Here is a 27,329-nt window from a genome sequence, read left to right as displayed (position 1 = left end):
GCATTTAAAAAGATGTTTGTTAGAAAGTGTTTCTATGCCTGTAGTGAGGGATTTTCAGACTGTCTAGTTAACCATACCCAATGATGTAAAGCGCAGTTGTTTAGCTGATTCCTAAAACCAAACGTTTGTGATTATCTCACCTTGAGAATACGATGCAGAAAAAACATAAAGCGCTTCCATATCGGGGATTTTCTCTTAGTAAAAGAAGTAAAAATGATTATTTTAAGTAACAAGCGTGTTAAGAGTATGTTTTGGTTAAAACCTCATGTTAAACAAAAAAATTACTTTGTGCGTATCAGTGAAACTTGGCCAAAATAACAGATTTCCAAAGTAGAACAAACAAAGCAAATGAGCCAGAAATAATCAGACCCTCATGCCTGTTACAGGAAGAATACAGCCCGTGAAATAAATAAATAAGTCCTGTCATGAAACAGCTTTGTGGGGGAGGGATGTGGGTGTCCATTTTGATGGACAGCTGTGGTGGCAAAGCACTATAAGGTCAGCACTATGGACATCAATTACATGTGTCTCATGACAGTTGTGAAGACACTTAAATGAGTTGTTTGTAAAGAACGCAAAAGTGTCTGGTATGTAACAAATACTGTATGAGTACTCCTTAAGTAAAAACAAGGGGTGGGGCACCTGGGTGGCTCAGTCAGTTAAGCGTCTGACTTCAGCTCAGGTCATGATCTCAAGGTCCGTCAGTTCGAGCCCCGCGTCGGGCTCTGGGCTCATGGCTCAGAGCCTGGAGCTTGCTTCCGATTCTGTGTCTCCCTCTCTCTCTGCCCCTCCCCCGTTCATGCTCTGTCTCTCTCTGTCTCAAAAATAAATAAACGTTAAAAAAAATTAAAAAAATAAATAAATAAAACTTAAAAATAAAAACAAGTGGTGGAATTATAACCATAGCATTTGGATAATGTATCCCTATTATTCCCAGATAGGAAGCATGGAAGCCACACAGCTCAGCAGTGGTTCAGAGAAGAGTCATTAACATTATATCTATTTATGGCCAGATGGATTTGGCAGTATAGACTGTCCTGTCCTCAGATCGGAAGTTGAAATTGGGAGACAGGGAGGTATTACCACCTTCTTCATTTTAACACACAAAATAGGTCTCATTTCCCTTTTAAAAGAACCGGTGTTGTGTGCGGCATTTACTAGCAAAGATTTAAATAAGTCACTCCAGAACCATCAGCAAGCAATGCTGTATATTAAACTCAGATTATAAGGGAAATACACTTTTCGTTATTCCTATAACTTGTCAGAATGGGCTCAACTATTTGGCACTATGACCTTTTCAACACAAGGACCGTATCTTGTTCATCTCGGGTACCCAGCACAAAGGTAATGTTCAATCAGGCATGAGTGATTGGGGAATGTGACTTCAAATTACTGCACCCTTAGAAGGCTTTCCGGGGCCATAACAATATATTCTTCTCTTCCTCAAGTCCTCTCATTTTTATTTCACCAGGGGTGGAATCCACTTTCAGGGGCCCTGCCTGCACTATTCATTGACCATGTGATATCTTCCCATTACTGTGATGTTCAACAAGGGCCAAAAGAAATCAGGAAACTGACTTCTACACTAAGTGAGAGATTAGATGATTCCTCTCCCCACTCTCAATTTCTGATATTTGCAACAATCTGCATAGGTCAACACAGCCCAACAAGCAAGTATTAAGTCTTAATGATAGGCAACCTGTGGAAACAAAGATGAAAGAGATGTAAATCCCAGTCCAACTTCCTGAAGGACTTCTAGTTTAGAAGGGAAAACAGACACAGAGCTTCACAGAGTTAATCCCAATTTGGGTTTAATACCCACCTTTTCATTACACAGTAATGGGGACAAATTGGGAGTCTGCTCCTTACCACTATATCCCTAGCATCTAATAGTGTCTGCCACTGAAAACACTCAATATTTGTCAAATGTTTATTATCAAATAATGTATCAAGAGTATTAAGAATTCATAATGGGCTCACTGCAGTACAGCAGGGTAATGTGAACATCCTGCCCTTTACGTTGTATGTTAGGTGTGCATGTGTGTTGAGATACCTCCAGAGAGAGCTGATCACTGATTTTCAAAGTGGTGAGGTTCTTTTTCCAAAAGTCTAATATTTTATTTAGCAGGCCTTCCACTTGGGAAGCATCTTTGCTTCTGGAAAGCTAAGAGGGGCCAGAAGTGACAGGGAACAAATACTTATCTTTGATTCTAAGTTCTAAAGAAGAAAGGTATACAGTATGACTCAAAGCAAAGAATCATAGTATCGAAAACAAAACAGAGGACAAATAGAGGAAGCTGCAAAATTCCATGGTTCCTATGAAACCAGAAAGGCAGTCAGAGTGACATAAGTCAGAGTAGAGTAAGAGTGGCCTGAAGTAGAGTAGAATACAAATTGTACATTCTGCCTTAGAAAATGCCCTGCAGTGCTTCTGAGGAAGTGAAATGCATCAGCAGCAGGCCACAGGAATTTGGCCCAAGATGAATACCAGTGAGGTAGCCTTGTTAAGGTCTTTATCTCTTGCTCCCTTTTTTTAAAAAAATCTAAATTTTGTTTTATTTATTTAAGCAGGCTCCATTTTCAGCGCAGAGCCTGACACAGGGCTAGATCCCACAACCCAGGGATCGTCACCTGAGCCAAAATCAAGAGTTGGATGCTTAACCAACCGAGCTACCCAGATGCCCCAGTGTCTTTGTATCTCTTATGTATATATATTTTTTAAAGTAGGCTCCACACCCATAGGGCTTGAACTCAAGATCAAGACCTAAGCTGAGATCAAGAGTCAGATGCCTAACTAACCGAGCCACCCAGGTACGCCTATATCTCTGAAAATTCTGACTCTGCTTTCTTTTTCCCTTGCTTCAGAGCACTACAACCACCCATGGCTTAGATCGTCTTATGGCAGTTGTTCCCCCAAACGGATTCTTTTCTGTTAACATCTATTCTGAGCTTTTCATTCCTCTGCAAAAACTCAACCTCTCTCCTCTCCATTTTCAAAAAGAACATTAAAAAGAAGAAAAAGGGGGTACCTGGGTGGCTCAGTCGGTTAAGTGTCTGACACTTGGTTTGGCTCAGGTCATTATCTTAGGTTATAATCCCAACCCTGTGTTGGGGTCTGCACTGAGAATGGAGCCTGCTGGAGATTCTCTGTCTTCCTACTCCTTACCCTCTCCCCTGCTCACATGCTCTCTAAAATTAAGAGCGAGAGAGAGAGAGAGAGAGAGAGAGAGAGAGAGAGAAGACAAAGCTCTAAAATAGTAAGATATATAGGCTATTGTTTTTATGCCTATTAATATCCTTTGTCTTCAAAAATATAACCTCATACAGGAATTAAGCACATTTTTTTGTGGGCCCTCTGTGGACAGGGATCACTTTTTATATTTTTTTATTACTCCTAATAAGCCTAGCTCAAGGCCAAGCACATAGTAAGCACTCAGATAGCTGATGGAACATGTAACAAACCTAACATACTGGACACTAAGATAAAAGAAAAACTGAAACTAAGAATTTTATATGTATCCATTTCTCTCCTTGTTTTCCTATATATAGTACCTCATTCAGATGCTCTTATAAGCTCTTACCACACTTTAACTGCCTATCTAGATTAGGCCTTTAATACTTGTTCTGTGGAAAAAAATAATGTACTGCAACTTATAAAATGACAAAGGTAAAATAAATATGATAAAATGTTTAAAAATGAAGAAGGCTCTGACAAAATTTTGGCAATTTACCAACACAAAGATGTTTTTATCATTCGTGAAGTATGACTCAGTATTCAGTTTATTTTGAAATAGCTATCTCTTTACCTGATAGTCAATACTCAAACATCAACAAATTATTAATTTTTAAAAATTAAAGTGTTTTTCTTAGGTTTGCATAAATAAGGCTCAGGCTTATATGGAATTATGACTGCTTTCAACAATTACCGAAATTTCTTTTCAAAGAATATCTTCATACTAAGTCTGTCTATGTAACAGTCTGAAGACAGCTACAGATGTGGCATTCTCAAAACAGCATATAACTATTCAATGTAATGCTGCAAACCAACTTACTTCCTTTAAAACTTCACTAAGAATTCCAAGGAGTAAAACAAAACATTAAAGGCTCCTAATGTTCATCCTAAGAATTAGGTAGTCTTCTTGGATTTTTTCTTCTCTGCTTCTTCCTTTTCCTTTTCTATTTCAGCTACTTGTAATTCAATTTCTTTGGCACTAAACATCTGAAAAGAAAAAAAAATTAAAAGCAAATTTCAATTACACCAGTAATTTCTAAATATTTCCAATATAAATTATATTTTATACATTTATACCTTATTTTTTAAAGTATTTATTTATTTTTGAGAGAGAGAGAGAAAGAGAGAGAGAGGGAGGGGCAGAGAGAGAGAAAGAGAATCTCAAGCAGGCTCCAAACTGTTAGGCAGAGCCTGATGTGGAGTTCGAACTCACAAACCATGAGATCATAACCTGAGCCAAAATCAAGGGTCAGATGCTTAACCACTTGACCCACCCAGCAGGTGCCCCTATATATTTATATTTACTCTTTCTTTCTGTTTCTGTTTCTTTCTTTCTTTCTTTCTTTCTTTCTTTCTTTCTTTCTTTCTCTTTCTTTCTTTCTTTCTCTTTCTTTCTTTCTTTCTTTCTGAGACAGGCAGTGCAAGTGAGTGAGGGACAGAGAGAGATGCAAGAGAGAGGGAGAGAGGCAGAGAGAGAGGGAGACAGAGAGGGAGAGAGACAGAGAGGGAGAGAGAGGCAGGGATCACCTGAAATGGAGCCTGTGTTTTTTGTTTTTGTTTAAACCCGCAACAGGGCTCACGGTCAACCAAAGTGGAGCTCAAGCTCACCCAAAGTGGGGCTTGTGCTCACCTGAAATGCGTATTTATATTTTCTATTTAAACTTTAACTTTATATCTGCAAATATATAATATGTATATAAGCAACATATTTATAACAAATATGGACAAAACTTAACTCCATGACATTTCTACTATCATTGTGTTAAAAAAGAAAGGAGGGCAGAATGTTATATTGCATTACATATCATATATATGACTGTAACTCTGAAAACATTTAAATGCAGACTCATTCTGTTTATGGGCAAGTAACTCATTGCCGAACTCCCCACTCCTCTCCACTCCACTGTCTGACTCTCTAATAGGTTGGCCTGTTTTACCAGCCACGAGAAGAGCCAAAGCGGCAGGGAGAAGGTGACTTACACTGCTGTGTTTACAGCTCCCTCACTACAGTGTGAAGCAAAAACAGCTTTTATTTTATACAAATCAATTTTATTGTATTGAAAAGTAAAGAGGGGAGCAACTCGCTCAAGGTCACACTACTAAATATACCAGTGTGTTGGAACTTAGGTCTCTGTAACTCTAAACTTAAACCCAGGTCTATCCAATTCCAAAGCACATGCCCTTTGTGTTACACAGCGTATCGTGAAACAGCGTGTGGAGAGGCGGTGTAACTTTGCTGCCAGTGCGCATACCATCCTAGCACTCCTAAGTAAAAATATATGCACGCCTGGGTGTGTCTATCCCTGTGGGTAGACATGTACGCGATGGAGCTGGAGAGGCGAGTCTGGCCTCAGTGCTTTTGTGTCCTTGTGCTGTTGGTGCATCTGTCCTGAGACCCTCGACAGCAGGGATGACAACACGGCCCAGTTCCCATCTCTACACTCCATCTCAGCACCGTGGTTATTTTTGGGGGGCCGTGCAGGGGCAGGACCTCCACCCATTTCCCCATTTCTCTTAGTCACTGAAGCTTTGCCACTGCCGTATCCTCACCTCCCCGTCTTCTGGCTGACCGGTACGAGGTGCGAATGTTATGTCGGAACAAACGACAACAACACAACTCAAAAAACAAAAGGCCCACTGCTCCACCCAATGCTGACTTTAATACTGTATCCCCTTGAAATACTTCCTTCAAAACAGAAAGTATATGTAAAATAATCCTTCTTAGTATACTTTTCATATGGCTTCCCATGCTTTACGTGCTTTTTACACTCTCGGCTAGAGAGTTGGCAAACCGTACCGTGTACAGTTCTACCTAAGGAACAGTGGTGAACCGAATTTCAAATGTTCTTTAGCCAGTGAGTCCTCCATCACAATACTCTGGACAATTTATTTTGTGCCTCTGCAGTTTCAACCCATAATGGTTAACAAAAGGTACAGACTTGCCTCAAAGAAATACAGAAAGGTTGTCACACCAGGTATTAAAATTTATGTCTCACAGAGGCTCAAGGCACTTCTAACTGAAAAGGAGAGACAATAGATAAAAACCAGTAGAAAGAGGAGTAGAGGGTTTCTGACATAATGAAGGATAACATTACGTTAGAAGCCTGGAGGGCCAACAGTTATACTAACGGTAGCTGAATGACACTGGCTGGAAGCATATCTTGATTTTCAGAAGATGTAAAAAGACGGGAAGAATAACTGCTTTCTACAGAATACCTTGTTTTATTGTGCATCGCAAATACTACATTTTTAATCAATTGTTGGGGTTTTAATTTCTTTTGAGTAAGCTCTACATCCAACGTGGGGTTTAAATTCACAACCCCAAGATCAAGAGTCACATACTCGACCAACCAAGCCAGCCAGACACACCTGCATTTTTTACAAATTGAAGGTGTGCGGCAACCCTCCATCAAGCAAGTTTATTGGCACCACTTCTCCAACAGCATTTGCTCACTTTGTGTCTGTGTCACATTTTGGTAGTTCTCAGGTTTCAAATTTTTTCATTACTATTATATTTGTTATGGTGATCTGTAATCAGAAATTATGACTCACTGAAAGCTCAAATATTGGCTCGCATTTTTTAGCACTGTAATTTTTTAACATTCAATTTTTGAAAGAGAGAGCATGCAGGGGAGGGGCAGGAGGCAGGGAACAGACTATCTGAAGTGGGCTCCATGCTGACAGCAGCAAGCCCAATGCGGGGCTTGAACTCATGAACTGCGAGATCATGACCTGAGCCGAAGTCTGATGCTCAACCAACTGAGCCACCCAGGCACTGCAGCATTGTATTTTTTAATTAGGTACATTGTTTTTGTTTTTTTTAGACAAAATGCACACTTAAAGAGACTACAGTATAGTGTAAATATAACTTTTACATGCATTGGGAAACCAAAAAATTCATTTGACTTGTTTTGTGGCAATATTGGCTTTTTTTTTCTTTCTTTCTCTTTTTTTTTTTTTTAGAGAATGTGTGTGTACGTGCAAGAGTCGGGGAGGGTTGAGGGAGAGAGAAAATCTCAAGCAGACTCCACGTCCATGGCACAGAGCCTGACTCGAGGCTCAGTCTCACAACTGTGACATCACCACCTGAGCTGAAATCAACAGTCAGATGCTCAACCAACTGAGCCAACCAGGTGGCCCTGCAATACTGGCTTTATGGCGGTGGTTGGAACTGAATCCTCAGCATCTTCGAGGTGTGCTTGTTTATGGTGCTGGGAATAAATATCCATAGGCAATGTTCTATACCAACCCCATACATGACTGGCTCAGTAGGGGTTCCTGCCTCGAAGAATACATACTAAATGGGGTAGGACTACATACAGATCTCAGCACCTCTAAGTCTTCACAAAGGACCAGGGATAGGTAAGTGCTCACAATAAGCACATGCGAATTAGTGAACATTAGCCTACAGAAACAAAAGAGAAGTCATCATGTTGCCAGTGGATGCTAATGGAGTTTTCAGGCATTTAATGAAGATTCACAGGCGTCAACATCTTGACAAGATTCAACCGTTGTCAAATTACTTTATACTACATATGTTTTTTCCTCTTTGGTTAATGACTTACCTTCAAAGGCTGGTTTCTTCTTATTATAGCAAGTTCAATGTTTTTTCCACCAGACTGGACAACCTAATGTAGAATAAGCACAATAGTAGAATTACTTCAGCAAATTTTACTTTTTGAAGCAAATAGATAAGGGAAAAAAACATGTTTTCCTGAATATGCTTTATTAGATCACTTACTTCTAGCAAAGCTCTTATTGCTAATTTGATAGCTTCATTGTCGTTTGCTATAGCATCTTCTGTGTAATTCTTTTCTAGAAATTCTCGGACAGTTTTAGCACTTCGGCCTATTGCATTTGCCTTGAAAAATAAGATAATTATTAATATCATTGCAGTATGAATGAATTTATGGTTACTCAGTGGAGAGTTTACTACCACATTTCTTAGTGTAATTACTACGTGAAAATTGTAGTTTTGAAAAATTAGCTAACATTTCAGCAGCTCATTTTGTTACTACATGAATAATCTGTAATGTTGGTATGACTTATCTTCAAACATACCACTGTCTTGTCCTGGTCAATGCTTTCTACTACTTTAATGGCTTCCAACTCCTTGATAACCAGAAAAGACTGAAACAGTTGAAATTCCAAAAGAGGTAGAGAGGAAAGGAGGTATAACTTTGTAATACAGTACAAAAGGAAGAAAGAAAATAGGAAAAAAGGACATTGGCATGAAGAAGAAACTGTTTATATGAATAGGACCATGCGTACCATTTTCTTAGAACCTAGAATAGAATGGTCACCTAATTACTGATTCATTATCTTTGATTCTGTAAATGAAAGAAGATTCTTCTGTTCCATTCCCCATTTTTCTTTGTTCCTTCGAAATTTTCTTCAGATGAAGGAAAGAGGTGAACAATTGCCCTGGCTGCATGGCCACGCGTAATATATATATTTCGTTCAGTCAAAATATCTAGACGAGGGGTGCCTGGGTGGCTCAGTCAGTTAAGCGTCCGACTTCGGCTCAGGTCATGATCTCGTGGTCCATGAGTTCGAGTCCCGCGTCGGGCTCTGTGCTGACAGCTCAGAGCCTGGAGCCTGTTTCGGATTCTGTGTCTCCCTCTCTCTCTGACCCTCCCCCATTCATGCTCTCTCTCTGTCTCAAAAATAAATAAACTGTAAAAAAAAAAATTATAAAAAAAATAAATATCTAGACGAGTATTAGTGATGATAATGAGGATGATAACAGTAGTTCATATTAACAGAGCACTTACGTGCCAGGCACTATGCTGAGCATTTTGCATGGATTCTCTCATTCAACCATCACAAAAACAATTAAATAATTACTAACCCCAATTCACAAATGAAGAAATGGGAGGTTGGAAATGTCAAAACGAGCTTTCTCATCCTCAGCACTATTAACATTTCGAGCTGGATAATTCTTTGCTTGGGCGCTGCCCTGTGCATTGTAGGATGTGTAGCAGCCTCTACCCACTAGATGCCAGTAGCATCCCCCACCCCAGTTGTGACAACCAAACAGGCCTCTAGATATTGCCAAATGTCTCTCAGTGGGTACAAAATCAGCCCAATTTGTGAACCAGTGCCTTAAGTAATTTTACCCAAGATCTCGGAAGACCGGGTAAGTAGAAGAGCTGAGCTTTGAAACCAAGTAGTTTGAAGTGACAGTCCAAGCTCTGAACTTTATACACTGTGCTGCCACCTGACCCTTCGCTTTGATGATTTTAGAGAGTGAGAGGAACCAGCAGAAAAGTCCATCCTTTCAATGAAGGATCCTGGCAGTGAATGAGGGAAAGTCTTAGTTCTAAGTGGTTATGGTTAGTTTTGATTATAAGAAAGAGATCTCAAAAGAGATTTTAGGAAGTGAGCATGAAAGCCTACCTTTTGTACTGCCTGACAGTGTATTGTTCCTGTTAGCAGAAGATTATTTTTATTTCACAGAACTTTTTCTATGCCTTTATATTTCAGAGGACTAAAATAAATAGTTGTGAAATTTTAAATTGAATCTTGTGGCTTTGAAATTTCACTAAGATCAAAGGTAAAGACTGGTATGACTTTGGAGTATTATTAGCTACTAGTTTTCGGGGGGTAACTAGGTGTTGCTATGAGAGGAAGAACATAAGGTAGTGGTTTATCCAAAAAATCTCACTGAGCCCTTAAAGGTCACCTTATAAATTCCTGGTGACTTTCCTGTCCAATTCTCCTAATTGCTAATATAAAAATTCTTTAATTCTTATCTACTTGACTGGTTTCTTAAGATCTTCTTGCCATGCTCAAGTCCCCACCCTTTCTCCCAACCCTTCGCCCACCCCTCCCCCAGCCCACTTCAGAAGACTCTGATAGTCTTGCAGTATTTTTTCCTGCCTGTAATGATTAATGATGATTTCTATAGCAAAGATCATTAGCAGCCAATGCCAATATCCATTCTTCCTTTGTGACAGAACTCTAGGCAATGTGCCTGCTGAAAAGTAGGATTTCCTAGCCCCAGCTACCAGTAGGAATAGATAAGTGGAAATAAATGGGTGGAATTTCTAGAAACCTTTGGTACCTGGAATGCAGACAGGTTGGCTGGAGATCTAGCAGCCACTTTGAGAGCATAGGCAAAGACTATGATAATAAAAGAGACAAATACCAGTGACCATCTATCCTCAAACTTCTAAGTATATGAGAAAAATAAACCCTTATATGTTAAGAATCATCACATCCCTGTTGTTAAGAGCCAAAACAATACCTTGCAGATGTATCTTGGTATATCTTAAAGATATACAGAAAAAATATTGATAAGGCCATTTTGGCAGCAATACTTTATTTACTGTTAGAATTTCTTAGCTGATGAGTAATAGAACAATGTTATCCTTTGTGTGGTCTCATACGGAATGTATGAAAGCTTGATGACTCTTGGAACTTTCTCCCTTTCTTTTAAGTCCACTCTAATCAGTCTCTCGTCACTATGAGAAGTTCCTGTCAAGGTCACCAATGGCCTGCCCATTGCCAAATCCAGTCATTTCACTTTTCATCTGACTCAGTGGCACTGACTCAGCTGATCAACTCTTCTTGGAATGGTGTTTTCACTTGTGATCCAGGATGCCACTCTCTGGGTACTCTTCCTTTACAGACTATGCTGGCTCCTTCCCCATCTTCCACTGGTCCAATGCCCCTAACCTAGATTATTATTGGACATAGCCTTCTAACTTGTTTGCCTGCTTCGACCTTACTATACAGTCTATTTCAATACAGCAGCCACACAGATACTTTAAAAATATAAAAGCCAGATCATGTTATTCTATTATGCAAAAAAATCAAATGGCTCTCTACATCGCCCTATTTAATATGCAAGTCCTACAATGGCCTTTTTGACCCTGTAAGATCAGTCCCCTCCTGCTTCTTACTTCATCCTTCATCACTATCTTTCTGCAGTCACCACAGCACAGTCATATGCTCTGCATACAGCTTGATGTCTCACAGATATGGAACATACTGCTGCCTTATTGGTTCCTGTTTGGAATACCACAGAAATAACTACCTGGCTCGCTCCTTTACTTTCTTCAGGCCTCTGTTCACATATCACGTTTTCAAAGGTGCTTTCCCTGACTACCTTACCTACCAATCACATCCTCTCCTCCCAACCTGTTCTTTTTCCCCAAAGGATTTATGTTACATGTATACCATCAGTACATATTTTTGTTATCTCTGTATCCCCAGAACCTAGAACAATATTTGATATGCAATTCAAATATTTATAGATGGAATATTTTTTTAAGTTTTTTGTTTTTTTTTTTTTTTTGAGAGAGTGTGAGCATGCATGTGAGTGATGGAGGGGCAGAGAGAGAGGGAGAGAGACAATCCTAAGCAGGTTTTGCATTGTTAATGTAGAGCCCAATGTGGGGCTTGATCTCATGAACTGTGAGATCATACTATGAGCCCAAATCAACAGTCAGACACTTAACCGATTGAGCCCCCCAGGAACCCCTAGAGGGAATATTTGTTAAATGATGGACTCTTTATATATTTTACTTTGTAACTTTTGATAGTGAATTATCTTTGGGAATCCTACACTACAATATCCCTGGCACAGAGGTATCTTCAACTCACAGGATTATTGCTCTGGTACTCAATTTCTTCTTTATTTCTGGCCCCTTAGGATTTTGTCCTTTTTGTAAGTTCAGCTATGCATTAAAAACATGTTAATGACCATTCTAGTATTCTATGTGGTTGCAGGAGGATTTCTGATTAATATAATTTAATGTAATGTGCCAAACCCCAGAACCCATTACTCCAAGTAAAAATAATATTTTCTGCAATATGAAAACATAAGAAGAAAAATATTTCAAAAAGGGTGTTTCCACTGATCTGGATACTGCCAGAACTACACAGCTAACTGATTTCTTAAGACTCTTCTGTCATGGAAGGGGCAGCTATATGCCTTGATTGGAAGAGAAACTTACTCCGGATAGGAGTTTTATTTCCCTGTAACAAATGCCTCACCTTCTGTGAACTTCCTGAATGTTTTCTTCACCATGATGGTATCCTACAAAACACTGCTGGTGACCAAGGAGGAACTGAGAGAATATACTTGTGCCCATAGGATTCACTGCTCTTATGTTCTGTAATCCTAAAGAAGCCAGCCTAGTAAAAATAGGGAATAGCCAACTGAAGACTCAGTTATAGCACCAGGGGTGTGTGTGTGGGGTGGGGGTGGAGGGGCGGGCAGCATCTTCTGAAGCCAGGTTTATGTTCGACAAGATCCTCTTGTGTGCCTGGAAACAGGATCATAGCCACAAATCTAGGAGTCAAGGGATAGATGTCTCATTAAACCCCTGATATCCCACTAATAAAATTTTTGCTTCTAAGGTTGTTTCAGTTTATTTAAAAAAAAAATTTTTTTTAATGTTTATTTATTTTTGAGACAGAGACAGACAGAGCATGAACAGGGGAGGGTCAGAGAGAGAAGGAGGCACAGAATCTGAAACAGGCTCCAGGCTCCGAGCTGTCAGCACAGAGCCCGACGCGGGGTTCGAACTCACGGAGTGTGAGATCATGACCTGAGCCACAGTCGGCTGCTTAACCGACTGAGCCACCCAGGCGCCCCAGGTTGTTTCAGTTTAAAGGTCCTAGTTCCCAAGTTGGCAGCGTGGTAGGGGAGGGAGAAGAGGCAATGTTCTACTAGGGGATATAACAATAATTTCACTGAACTAGAAGCTGAGACTTCCACTTGGCAATTTTGGACTCCTCATGCCGTTGAACCAGTAGGCAAATAATGGGTTACTGTGAGGATGGTATGATTGATTCTGATTATCAAGGGAAATAAAGTTACTATTATACAATGGGACCAGGGAGATGTCTTGTACTCAAGGGATTTTCTGGAGATCTCTCTTATTATTCCCATATAAAGCGAAAAAAGTTAACTCAAGGCTCTATAATCCATTAAGGCAGGATCACTAATGGACCATAATCTTAAAAAAACAAAAGTCTGTGTTAACATGCCAGATAAAGAACCTCAACAAACCAACCAAAGTGCTGGGAACAGTTATTTCTGTTCTCATTTCTGCAACAGGTCAGGTGGCCAGAGTTTATATTTTTAACTTCCCATTTCCATAATTCATTTCATGCGTCCTCTCTCTGTGCCTTGTAAAAAACTACATCCTAGCACTGTGAAAGTGTTGGCTCCACATGGTACCACAGCCATGTCCTCAACAGCCCATTGTATCACTTTATCAGGCTACTTGGTAAAAAACAAACCATAGAAATGAAAAAAACAAAAAAACCCCACCTGATCTCATGGCTAAAGTGCTATATATAGTTTCCCCAAAACAGAAATAAAGCCAGAAGATTTTATTCTACCTTTCAAGACTGGATATCAGAATTTATATAACACACATAAAGAATCACTTGGCCTAAGCATGAGGTAGTGGAAGGAACACTGTACTAATAAGGCAGAAGACCCTAAGTTCTAATGACAGTTTTGTCATTAACTAGTGGTGTGGCTTTTTAAAAAAATCACTTGACTCCTGAGTCTCACTTACCAAATACGTAAAATGAAAAAGTTTCCAAATGTTTTTTTGTTATCATGTTTTTAAGTTGCATTTGATTTCAACCAAAATCCTACAAGAAAGTACAATGTGTGAAATCAGTAAAATGGTTATGGGGTATACATGTGTGCAGGTGTATGCACACACTGTTCACACCCTCCACCTCTACTACATGTTCTTCAGACACCACGGCAAAGCATAGTTTCAGACCTAATGATAAATGAAATACCCCAAATTAAAAAAAAGTCCATAATTTTCCTAACTAGTTGACTTTGCAATAAAAGTGTTTCTCTGTATGGCCCTAGGGAGCAAACAGATTAAAATGAAAAATTATGTAAACTTGGAAACTATTATGTTATGATATTGAAATGAAATGTAATGATGTAATAATTAATACAAACAGAAGATGGCAGACTTCAAAATATTTTGAGAAAGGCTATAATAACTTGTTAAAAGTACAGATTTGGGAAACATAAGAAATCTAGTACGTGTAAAAGATTTCTTAAATTGGCAGAAAAAAGTCTGGTATTTGCAGCAGGCAAATTCACAGTTTCTGATTACCAATCAGTTTGTCCAGGTAACTTAAAAGAAGGTGTGTAGCTTACACAAATATTCAGATCTTTGTGGCAAGAATATAATCCACTGTTTTACTGGCCTGGTTAATTGGTTTATAAAACAGAATGAGTGTGATTAGCCCAAAAAACTCCTTTAGTTAATACAAACATAAAGACCAAGGTAATATTTCCCCATTAATTTATTTGGCTCTTATTTTTATATTTAATTTTAATTTAATTATTATTTTTTTTTTAGAGAGAGTGTGTGCACAAGTGAGCAAAGGGCAGAGAAACGGAGAGAGAGAATCCCAGGAGGGGCAGAGAGAGAGAGGGAGGGGATGGGGGAGAGAGAGAGAGAGAGAGAGAGAGAGAGAGAAAAGCGAGGCTCACCTGAAATGGGGCTCGTGTTTACCCGAAGCAGGGCTTGAGATCACCTGATATGGGACTTGAACTCATGAACTGTGAGATCATGACCTGAGCCGAAGTCAGATACTTAACGACTAAGCCACCCAGGTCCCCTATTTGACTTTTAATAACAGTAAAATAAGCTCTTCACGAAATTTTTTTTTAAGCTTATTTATTTGAGAGAGAGAGAGAGAGCGCGCGAGCGTGCAAGTGTGTGTGAGCAGGGGAGGGGCAGAGAGGGAGAGAAAGAATCCCAAGCAGGTTCCCTGTCAGTGCAGAGCCCAATGTGGGAATCTATCTCATGAACCATGAGATCATGACCTGAGCCAAAATCAAGAATCAGATGCTTAACTGACTGAGCCACCCAGGCGCCCTCATGAAATTATTTAAAGCTTGGGTGTTTAAACTTTAATAATATAAAAAATTATTTAGATTTTATGGGGTACTTCTATATTTATATATGAGAATATACAAAAACTTATTTCTGGAAACTGTCACTAGTTTCCCTAGGCCCTGGACTTTTGTATTAGATTTGAATGTACCATTAAGCAAAGTTAGTATTTAGGTACTGAAACAGGAATGACAACTTATCCAGAAAACAAACTATATTCCAAGAATTATGTGGAGAAAATTGTAATGTACTGCCATATAAATTGTACCCCAAACCGATTCATAGTTTGGGGTACTCTAAGTCTCGAATAAAGGATGCATTAAATACTTCACTATGGGGCTTAAATGCTCATTCAATTGTGTGTTAACAGCAACTGGATATATCTCTTATTTGGCCATTTACATATACTTAGGTTTGTCACATCTTTTCAAAAGGAAAAGACCTTGTGATTAATAAAACAAAGTGTTTCTCTATCCATCAAAAACCATCGTAGTTGCTGACTAGCTAAATGGTTACATAAAGTTTGTACCACCATCAGTATTTTAATGCAACAAGGGGCGCCTGGTTAAGCGTCCGACTTCGGCTCAGGTCATGATCTCGCGGTCCGTGAGTTCAGGCCCAGAGTCGGACTCTGTGCGGACAGCTCAGAGCCTGGAGCCTGTTTCAGATTCTGTGTCTCCCTCTCTCTCTGCCCCTCCCCCACTCATGCTCTCTCTCTGAGAAATGAATAAACCTTAAAAAAATTAAGAAAAATATTTTAATGCAACAATTTTTGTCATGTCCCTGAAAACGATAAAACTTTACTGTGAATACATTTACTTAACTTCTAAACTATATTAACAAATTCATGACTTACCTTCCAAGCATGGTAAGTACCAGAGGGATCAGTCTGATATAATCTTGGGATACCATCATCATCAAAACCTACAATTAAGGCAGAAATGCCAAAAGGTCTTCGCCCATTGCTTTGTGTATATTTCTGAAAAATAAAGTGTTTTTCAACTACTTTTGCTATGAGGCCATACAAAGAACAGCACTATTACTTACCAACTAAGAAATTCTAATAGTATTCTGTATTTCTTTAAGATCCTCTTTCTGACTTCTTCTGGAGTAACTTCAATCCATGATGAAATTTTAATGAAATTAATGCATCCAGTATGTAAAATTAAATAATTAAGAGTGCTTATATATGGTCTTAAAACTATTTTCTCATTGCTTTATATGCTTTTTGGTAACATAACTAGACTATAATCTTGTTAATATAGCAGAGAACTGTATATGTCACGCCATTTTGGTTCCCACCTAGTAAAGCTGATTTTAGTGAGCTGTGCTTTGGAAGGAAGTCCTTGGGGTTTACTCTGAGAGATACTACAGTTGTCACTATTATAATCAGTACTTTTACTTGATACTATTACCAAGGATATTCTGTTCACTCTATACTAAGTTATCTCTACAGAAAACCCAACTAAGAGATTTCTTTCAGTTCCCAAACAAGGAAACCTTTATCTCTCTGGAAGAAAAAGCATTTTTTTTCCCTTCCCAGACAACAGGGCACTGGAAGCCAATTGTATTTCTTTTTACTTTAGTGCCAGGAACTTCCTGAGAGTGGAATTCCCACTAATTCTGAGACTGGTGCCCCTAGAAGTCGTGCACAGGGCAGCCCTGACAGAAAGCTCAAGTCCACACCTTTTTTTCATTTTATTATTATATATTTTTATTAGCCACTTCAAATTTTGAATGCAAATAGTTGTGCTACAAATATAAATAAACTCTTAATGAGCAGGGTTTGTGTCTTTATTCTCCTGTATTTCTTAATATTCCTAGTTCACACAGAGGTATGAAGTAAATGTTTTGTAAATATACCTCAGAGGAGAGACCCTCTTATTTGCTTAAACAACCATGTTTTTTTTTTCTTTAATGAAAAAGTAGTACTTGCACAGGGTTAAAATAATTTAAAAGTACAAAAGGAGTACATAAAAGATCTCTTTTGTCTCACAGCCCCAGGCCCCTTCCCAGTAGCAACCCCACTATTACAGGTTTACAATGTATATTAAATGTTCTGTGTATAGCCTTTATATATCTAGAAGAAAAACTAAAGCCACAATTGGGAACCTTGTATATACAATGCTCTACATCTTGTGTTTTAATGGGTACCTTTTTAACGGCTGAGAAAATCAAACCAAAATAAAGTAGAAAAATATAAAAATGTTGGACTTCCTTGAGACATGAATTAAAAAAAAAACAAAATAGGGTAATTTTTTATAAGTATATAGTCTAAAAGTTTAGTATCTAGAATATATAGTCTATAAAGAAATCTCTACATGGACAATGACAAAATCCATGCCAGAAAATATTCTAAATGCTTTAGATGTATTAATCATTTAATCCACAATGCAGCTCAACGAACTAGGTATTATTGTAATGTTTATTCCATAAAGAAGAAAATTACAAAAAAACAGACTAAATAGTGTGCTCATGGCATTAACTAGAAAGTAGCAAAGCCAGGATTCAAACCCCCAATGTGCTCCTGGAGGCGCATTCTTAACCACCAAGAGTGCCTGTCAAAAGGAAAGATAGTTTACACTAGAAGAAATGAAAATAGCAAATGAACATGTGGGAAAAAAATCAACCTCACTACTAATTATAAAATACAAATTAAAACAACTATTACAGTACTATGTTATACTTATTTGCGAAATAAAAGAAAAATGGAAACCCAAGGCTGATGATCCTTCAGGGATACATTTATGCATTGCTGGTTGCACAATAAAAATTGGTTCAATCTTTTTACCAAGCAATTTAGCTACATATAACAAGAGTCTTAAAACCAATTACAATCTCTAATCTAGTAATCTCATACTGAAAATTAATTTAACAGTATAATTCAAAAAAGAAAACTAAAAGCTATGACAAAGATAGAGTAATGCTATTAAAGTACTAAATTGAGAAAGGGAATGAGAAAGGGAAAGAAACTGGAAACAATCTAAATAATTTCCAGTGAGCAACTGGAAACAGTATTACATAGTAAGAATGGTAAGTATGCATAAGGACTATGCTGGCATACATAAAGGGCACATAAAATGAGAGTAAGAGAATACTTATATACATCATGATTCTATGTAATGTCAACCTGTGTATCTATGTATGGATTCAGAAGTCAAATCCAAACATGATCAGTTTTGTTTAGGTTTGCAGGTGAAAGAATCATGGGTATTTCTTTAGTAAACTTAAAAGAAAAGAAAAAGGTTTTCGTTACTGTATCACGAGAAGTACAGAAATCCTCTTAAAATATGAGATTTATTGCTCTTTTAAATTTTAATAGAATTCTCAGAATTGATAGTGACTGAGATTTCTAACGATCAAATCAATCCAGTCCACTGGAATAAGAGAGTGAATATGAAGTAAATGTGAGAAGGAATAAGGAATTTAGTAGATTTAATGGATTAAATGAAGTAAATGTGAGGAGGAATAAGGAGTTTAGTAGATTTAATGGATTACATGACTGGAGTGCTTATAGTATTCCCATGACAGGAACCATAATGATGCAAAAGAAGAAAGCCTGAAGAAATCTGTCGGAATACTGGCTTACCTGCTTCAAGGTTGCTATGAAGCGAGTTATATATTCTACAGTTACTGGATCCTCAACTGTAAGCTTATGACTCTGGCACTCCACACGGGCTCTGTTTATTACCACTCTAGCATCAGCAGTCAGTCCTATAAAGGTAGGCAATGCGTTATTTAAAAAATGGCTTTTTTCTTATCAAAAGGGTTTTTTTAAAGCTACTATGAAATCTTTCTTGTAATATACATTTTTATCAATATATGTCCATTATAAACAATTTGTAATTCTTGTAAAATAGAGTATCACTTGTCTGACATTCAACACTTAAACCGATTCATTCTTATTTGCTTTCAAAAAAAATCTTATTTATTTTGATTCAGCATGGGCCTGACGTGGGGCTTCATCCCATGACCAAGAGATCATGACCTGAGCCAATATCAGGAATCGGATGCTTAACTGTCTGAGCTACCCAGGCACCCCTTATTTACTTTTTAAAGAAAATGGTTTATTTTGAATTTTTTAAAATTTATTTATTTATTTTGAGAGAGAATGAGAGAGTGAGCAGGGGAGGGGTAGAGAGAGGGAGAGAGAGAGAATCCCAAGCAGGCTCCACACCATCAGCATGGAGCCTGATGTGGGGCTTGAACTCACGAATCATGAGATCGTGACCTGAGCCAAAACCAAGTGTCAAGCACTTAACTGACTAAGCCACCCAGGCACCCCAAGAAAATGGTTTTAAAGAATAGTAGTTAGATACTAGCATTAAGTAAACTATTTCTCAAAGATCAAAATGGTTTAATTCACAGTAGCTGAGCTGGTTATTAGGTTTTACTAACCATTTTCTAAAAATCTCTGTAGTTATAGTTTTTAAAAATGTTTAAGTTTATTTATTTAGAAAGAGAGAATTCAAGCAGGCTCCACGTTGTCAGTGCAGAAACGGACCTGGGGCTAGATCACATGAACCATGAGATCATGTCCTGAGCTGAAGTCAAGAGTCAGACACTTAACCAGCCAAGCCACCTAGGTGCCCCTGTAGTTGTTTTTTAAAACCTATTTTTGGAGAAGATATCAGTGGCAGACTGATCAAAGGCTGAGGGTTTATCCTGGTTCCAAAATCAATATACTTATTACCTAAATTATGAAGTAAGCTGGCTTTCTCCTTATGAAAACAATATTACTTCATTATCAAAAATCTATCCATTGCCTTCAAAATGCATTCAGTATAACTGTGACATACCACTTCTCAGCTTTTTGTCTAAAATTAAGGGTTTGAAAATCAAGAATTTTAAAACAGAAAAAGAAAACACTGTCTTCCTTTTGCCATACCAAAACATCATGTAATTGATTTTCAATACTTTATAAGGAAATAAAATGTTTCTATAAAAAACTGACCTAAAACTTAAATGCAACAGTTGCAAACATTTCATTCATTCATTCGTTTATTTATTATTTTTAAAAATTTAAATCCAAATTAGTTAACATACAGTGTAATAATAATTTTAGGAGTAGAATTTAGTGATTCATCACTTACATATAACACCCAGTGCTCATCCCAACAATGTGATATCCTCCTTAATACCCCTCACCCCTGTAGCCCTTCCCCCCCCACCCAACACTGCGCTAGCAATGCTCAGTTTGTTCTCTGTATTTAAGAGTCTCTTATAGTTTTTCTGTGTTTTTATAATAGTTTTGCCTTCCTTCCCTTATGTTCATCTGTTTTGTGTCTTAAATTACATGAGTGAAATCTTATATTTGTCTTTCTCTGACTTATTTCTCTTAGCATAATATAATCTAGTTCCATCCACATTGTTGCAAATGGCAAGATTTCATTCTTCTTGATTGTCGAGTAATATTCCATCGTATATATATATACACCACTTCTTCTTTATCCATTCATCAGTTGATGGACATTTTGGCTCTTTCCATACTTTGGCTATGGTTAATAGTGCTGCTACAAACACTGGGGTGCACGTGCCTCTTTGAATCAGCATTTTTGTATGCTTTGGATAGACACCTAGTAGTGCAATTGCTGGGTCATAGGGTAGTTCTATTTTTAACTTTTTGAGGAACCTCCATACTATTTCCCAGAGTGGCTACATCAGTTTGCATTCCCACCAGCAGTGCAAAAGGGTGGTTCTTTCTCTGCATCCTTGCCAACATTTGTTGTTTCTGAAGTTGTTAATTTTAGCCATTCTGACAAGGGTGAGTGGTATCTCATTATGGCTTTATTTATTTAATTTTTAAAAATGTTTGTTTATTTTTGAGAGAGAGAGAGCGAGCGAGCACGTGAGCTGGGAGGGGCAGAGAGAGAGGAAGACACAGAATCCAAAGCAGGCACCAGGCTCTGAGCTGTCAGCACAGACCCCGACACGGGGCTTGAATCCACGAACCAGGAGATCATGACCTGAGCCAAAGTCAGATGTTTAACCAACTGAGCCACCATAGCGTCCCCTCATTGTGATTTTGATTTGTATTTCCTTGATGATGAGTGATGTTGAGCATCTTTTCATGTGTCTGTTAGCAATCTGGATGTCTTCTTTGAAGTGTCTATTCATGTCTTTTGACCATTTCTTCACTGGATTATTTGATTTTTGGATGTTGAGTTTGATAAGTTCTTCATAGATTTTGGATACTGATCCTTTAACTGATACATCATTTGCAAATATCTTCTCCAATTCTGTCGGTTGCCTTTTAGTTTTGTTGATTTGTTTCCTTTGCTATGCAGGAAGTTTTTATCTTAATGAGGTCCCAATAGTTCATTTTTGCTTTTGTTTCCCTTGCTTTTGGAGACATGTCAAGTAAGAAGTTGCTGTGGCCCAGGTCAAAGAGGTTGTTGCATGTTTTCTCCTCAGGATTAAAAAAAATTTTTTTTTAATGTTTATTTTTGAGAGAGAGAGTGTGAGCAGGGAAGGAGCAGACACAGAGGGAGATATAGAATCCAAAGCAGGCTCCAGGCTCTGAGCTGTCAGCATAGAGCCCTACACAGGACTCAAACCCACAAATGGTGAGATCATGACCTGAGCCAAAGTCAGATGATTAACTGAGCCACCCAGGCGCCCCTCTCCTCTAGGATTTTGATGGCTTCCTGTCTTATGTTTAGGTCTTTCATCCATTTTGAGTTTATTTCTGTGTTTGGTGTAAGAAAGTGGTCCAGGTTCATTCTTCTGCTTGTTGCTGCCCAGTTTTCCTAATACCATTTGCTGAAGAGACTGTCTTTTTTCCATTGGATATTCTTTCCTGCTTTGTCAAAGATTACTTGGCTATATGGTTGTGGGTCCATTTCTGGGTTCTCTATTCTGTTCCATTGACGTATATGTCTGTTGTTGTGCCAGTACCATACTGTCTTGATGACTACAGTTTTGTTTGGTTTTCTTTTTCAGGATTGCTTTGGCTATTTGGGGTCTTTTCTGGTTCCATACAAATTGTTAGGATTGTGTGTTCTAGCTCTGTGAAGAATGATGGTGTTATTTTGATAAGGATTACACTGAATATGTAGATTGCTTTGGGTAGTATAGACATTTTAGCAATATTTGTTCTTCCAATCCAGGAGCATGGAATGTTTTTCCATTTTTTTGTGTCTTCTTCAATTTATTTTATAAGTTTTCTATAGTTTTCAGTGTATACATTTTTCACCTCTTTGGTTAGTTTTATTCCTAGATATGCCTACTCCAGCTTTCTTTTGATGACCATTAGCATGATAGATGGTTTTCCACCCCCTTACTTTCTTTTTTTTTTTTTTATTTTTTTTTTAATGTTTATTTATTTTTGAGACAGAGAGAGACAGAGCATGAACGGGGGAGGGTCAGAGAGAGGGAGACACAGAATCTGAAATAGGCTCCAGGCTCTGAGCTAGCACAGAGCCCGACGCGGGGCTCGAACTCACTGACCGCGAGATCATGACCTGAGCTGAAGTCGGCCGCTCAACCGACTGAGCCACCCAGGCGCCCCCCCCGCTTACTTTCAATCTGTCAGTGTCTTTGGGTCTAAAATGAGTATCTTGTATGCAGAATATAGATGGGTCTTGTTTTCTTATCCATTCTGATACTCTATGTCTTTTGATTGGAGTGTTTAGTCCATTGACATTTACAGTGTGTACTGAAAGATATGAATTTAGTGCCATTGTGTTGCCTGTAGTGTTGGGGTTTCTGACGATGTTCTCTGGTCCTTTCTAGTCTTTGTTGCTTTTGGTCTTTTTTGTTTTTTATCTTTTCTCCACTCAAAGAGTCCCCATTAAAATTTCTTGCAAGGCTGGTTTAGCAGTCATGAACTTTAGTTTTTATTTGTGGGAAACTCTTTATCTCTCCTATTTTTGAATGACAGCCTGGCTGGATAAAAAATTCTTGGCTGCATATTTTTCCGATTCAGCACATTGAATATATCCTGCTACTCCTTTCTGGCCTGCCAAGTTTTTGTGGATAGGTCTGCTGCAAACCTGATCTGTCTTCCCTTATAGGTTGACTTTTTCCCCTTGCTGCTTTCACAATTCTTTCCTTGTCTGTGTAGTTTGTGAATTTGACTATGAGATGCCTTAGTGATGGTCAGTTTTGGTTGAATCTAATGGGAGCTCTCTGTACTTCTTGGACTTTGAGGTCTATGTCCTTCCCAGCTTAGGAAACTTTTCTGCTATAATTTGCTCACACATAAACCAGATTCTGCCCCTTTTTCTCTCTCTTCATCTTCTGGGACACCTATGATTCAGTGTTATTCCTTTTTAATAAGTCACTGAATTCTCTAAGTCTTTTATCATGATCTTTGGCCTTTGTTTCCCCCTTTTTTTCTGCTTCATTATTGTCTATAAATCTGATCTTCTAAATCACTGATTCCTTGCTGTGCTTCATCCATTCTTGCCATCGTTGCATCCATTTAAGATTGCATCTTGGTTACAGCATTTTTAATTTCATCCTGACTAGATTTTATTTCTTTTATTTCCACAGAAAGGAATTCTATGCTTTTTTCAACCCCAGCTAGTATTCTTGTTATCGTGGTTCTAAATTCTAGTTCAGACATCTTGCTTATATCTGTGTTAAGCTCCTGGCTGTCATTTCTTCCTGTTCTTTCTTTTGGGGTGAATTCCTTCATTTTGCCATTTTAGAGGAAGAAAAAAATTAATAAAAAAATTAAATTAAAAAATTAAAAACAAAAAAAAAATCAAATAAAGGAAGCTAGATCATAGGTGTGCTTTGGTCTGCTTATTGAAAGAAGCTTGATACAATAGAGAAAAAAGGAAAATAAATGAAAAAAAGAAAAAAATTAAAAATTAAAAAACTTATAAAATAGAACGAAATAAAGAAAATGAAGTAGAGTAAAAAATTTAAAAAGTAATGTAAAAATATATATATATATCTTTCTGTATCCAAGAATGAGGAAGAAAGAAGAAAAAAGAAAACTAATATTTAAGCAAAAACAGAAGCAAAGAAAACGAACAAGACAATTGAACCAGCAAACAGAATGAAACCCAAATGAAATTACATCCCGTTTCCCCTACAACTGAAACTATGAAGCCTTCTATAGTCTGTATACTAAGCAGGTGACATGACCTGTACTGATCTTCTAGGGGATGTGCTTGGAGGGTGCAGTTGGGCAGGGCTTAGTGTAAAGGCTCCATGCTCCACTAGGTGGTGCTGCATAGCTTACTGGGTGGATCAGTGTTGTGTGGCCATGGTGCGTGCATGCCTGTGTGTGGGAGAAGCAGAGATGGCTTCACCCAACTCCCTAGTCTCTGGCACAGAAACTTCAGGCTCTCACCGACTCAGGATCAAACACCCTTCCTTTGTTTCAGGCCTCCATCCATTCCCTGCTTCTATTTTATCCATGTCCAAGTTGTCTGCCTGTCAGGTGGCACCTCCCTCCATAGTTTTCACTCAGATGGGGTTGTGTTTCAAAACACCACAGTTCAGACACTCCTGCAGCTTGGACCTGCACTGACTCTCTGCGGGAGGGTATCACTGAGCAGTGGCCATGTACCAGTTTGCCCCAGAAAACTTCTGTACAATCACGTGGGAGCACAGGTTCAGAGTTTATGGCAAACCACATCACGCAGCTGGTGCCAGGCTTTACCTCATCCTGGCATCTTTGTTCCAGTGTCAGCAAAAATGGCTGCTCTCTGGGGTCTGCTGGGACCTTTGCCTGTGGGGAGGCCGTATGACCCCTACCAAATGCACTCTGAGCAGGAGAACTGCTTCTCCTCATGTGGCACATGGACCCTTCAGGCCACACTGCCTGTTTCTGGGGATTTGCCTTGCTTCCTCACCAGAGCACTGCCAGGCACTGACCTGCAAAACTTAAGATTCTGTGCTCCACTGTTTATAGAATTCTGGTGGTATTGAAACCCTCTCCTTTCCTCCTGTCAATGGTTTTGGGGAACAAATTTCTGGTTCAGTCCCCTGCAAGTGTTTTTATGCTCTCTCCTTCTCTCCAGCTACTTTTGGGAGAGTGCTTTTCTTGCATGATCCCAATGTGCTGTACTCTTCCCCTTTCTTTCTCTCCGCAAAACAGCTCCCCAGCCTCTGCAGCTTTTCTCTCCCCCAGTTCACCTCTCTGCACTGCGTAGCCACTGAGTTCTGTGGCTAAAGTTATGCAGATTGTTGTGTTAATCCTCAGAACAATCTCCTAGGTGTTCAAATTGGTTTGGTACTAATCTAGCTGTGTTTCAGAGATGAGACAAGTTCAGGGTCTTCATTCTTCTCTGCCATCTTAACCGCCTTCCCTGCAAACATTTCTATTAAAGACTTTTGGCATTTGACCTTCACATGACCGTTTCTTTCCCACTCTCTTAATACCATACTGCCCAGAAAATGCATTCACAAAATCTCTGAAACTGTCATTTCTCACATAACCATCAGTCTTTTGCAGTCACAAACTCATGTTCCACTTCCCCGCCATTTCAAATTGTGTTTCTACAAACCTAGATGAATTATCAGTCCCTGAAGATAGATAATAGTAGTCAACAATGAAGAACCTGTCACAATATGCCACTAAGAATCACCCTAACCCTCATGGGTGGGGTGCAAATTTTAATCAGATAGTTAAGGGAAAAACCAATTCTTTTCTCTTGTAAATGTTATATGAGAGAGGTGGCTGGTTGGCTTAGTCGGTAGAGCATGTGACTCTGGATCTTGGGGTGGTGAGATCAAGCCCCACATTGGGAATAGAGCTTATTTTTAAAAATGTTAAAAACCTATAAAGGAACTTCTCTATTGGGTTTTCACATACATGTCATAGAGTGTTCTCCATTAAAAAAAAAAAAAAAGATGAGGGGCACCTAGCTGGCTCAATCAGTAGAGCATGCAACTCTTGATTTTGGGGTCATGAGTTCAAGCCTCATGTTGGGGGTAGAGTTCACTTAAAAAGTTAAAACATGTTTTATAAAATTTGTTATATAAGAGAAAGAAATGGGAGGAGATTGACTTGCCTATTCTATGGATTAAAAGCTTTGTTCAATCACAAAATGTGATGAGAGAGGAGATTTCTATGTTATTTCCCCTTTACAATGTAAATATGATCCAAAACCATAGAAACATAGAAGTATATTTAGGAAGCAGTGACATAACTGACACAAGAAAAAAAATTAGTAATAAATTGGCCAAACCATATGAGTAATACAGTTATTTAACGTAGGAAACAGAAGTTACACTAATCAATACTAAATGGCTAAGAAAAAGAGAACACATTTTACTTAAAGATACAACTGAAAATTGCAATTTCACATTCTATGGGTTACCTTTTAGTTTGCTGATTGTTTCTTTCACTGTGCAGAAGCTTTTTATTTTGATAAAGTTCCAATAGTTTATTTTTGTTTTTGTCTCCCTTGCCTCAGGAGACTTATCTAAAAAGAAGTTGCTAAGGCTGATGTCAAAGAAATTACTATGCTCTCTTCTAGGAGAGTTATGATTTCATGTCTCACAGTTAGGTCTTTAATCCCTTTTGAATTTACCTTCGTGTAGGGTATAAGAAAGTGGTCCAGTTTCAGTCTTTTGCATGTTGCTATCTAGTTTTTCCAACACCACTTGTTGAGACTGTCTTTTCCATTGGATATTCCTTCCTGCTTTGTAAAAGACTGAACATATATTTGTGGGTTCATTTCTGGGTTTTCTATTCTGTTCCATTGACCTATGTGTCTATGTTTGTGCCAGTACCATACTATTTTGATCACTACAGATTTGTAATATAACTTGAAGTCTGGAATTGTGATGCCTCTGGCTTTGCTTTTCTTTTTGAAGGCTGCTTTGGCTATTCGGGGTCTTTTGTGGTTCCATACAAATTTTAAAATTGTTTGTTCTAGATTCTGTGAAAAATGCTGTTGGTATTTTGATAGGGATAGCATTAAATGTGTAGATTGTAGAATTGACATTGTAACAATATTTGTTCTCCTTATGGAATGGGAGAAGATATGCCATATCTGATAAAGGGTTAGTATCTAAAATATGTAAAGAACTTCTAAAACAACACCCTAAAACCGAACAATTCAATTTAAAAATGGGCAGAAGACATAGACATCTTTTCAAAAAAGACATACAGATAACCAACAGACACATGAAAGGATGCGCAACATCACTCATCATTAGGGAAATACTATAATGAGGTATCACCTCACACCTGTCAGAATGGCTAAAATCAACACCAGAAGAAACAACAGGTG

General features: G+C 38.3%; 1 protein-coding gene across 2 annotated transcripts in view; it reads right to left on the bottom strand.

Annotated features, from left to right (window-relative positions):
* The window catches only part of PSMA8 (proteasome 20S subunit alpha 8), a 62,006-nt gene that overhangs the window by 8,855 nt on the left and 25,822 nt on the right, over window positions 1-27,329 (bottom strand). Inside the window, exons 3-7 of one of the 2 annotated variants that reach the window (XR_009604328.3) lie at window positions 18,719-18,843; window positions 15,986-16,108; window positions 7,974-8,093; window positions 7,798-7,860; window positions 4,053-4,219 (exon numbers count right to left, since the gene is read on the bottom strand). Coding sequence is in view for 1 of the 2 variants with exons in the window: in XM_060613488.2 (XP_060469471.2) it covers window positions 4,127-4,219; window positions 7,798-7,860; window positions 7,974-8,093; window positions 15,986-16,108; window positions 18,719-18,843 (524 nt within the window). In the remaining variant the exon portion in view is untranslated. Of the gene's footprint in view, window positions 1-3,762; window positions 4,220-7,797; window positions 7,861-7,973; window positions 8,094-15,985; window positions 16,109-18,718; window positions 18,844-27,329 lie in introns of those variants that run through there. The other variant, XM_060613488.2, reaches the window with a different exon arrangement.

This window comes from Panthera onca, chromosome D3 (assembly GCF_046562875.1).
Source record: "Panthera onca isolate mPanOnc1 chromosome D3, mPanOnc1 haplotype 2, whole genome shotgun sequence".
Taxonomy (NCBI): domain Eukaryota; kingdom Metazoa; phylum Chordata; class Mammalia; order Carnivora; family Felidae; genus Panthera; species Panthera onca.
This window is presented reverse-complemented; position numbering and strand designations above follow the sequence as displayed.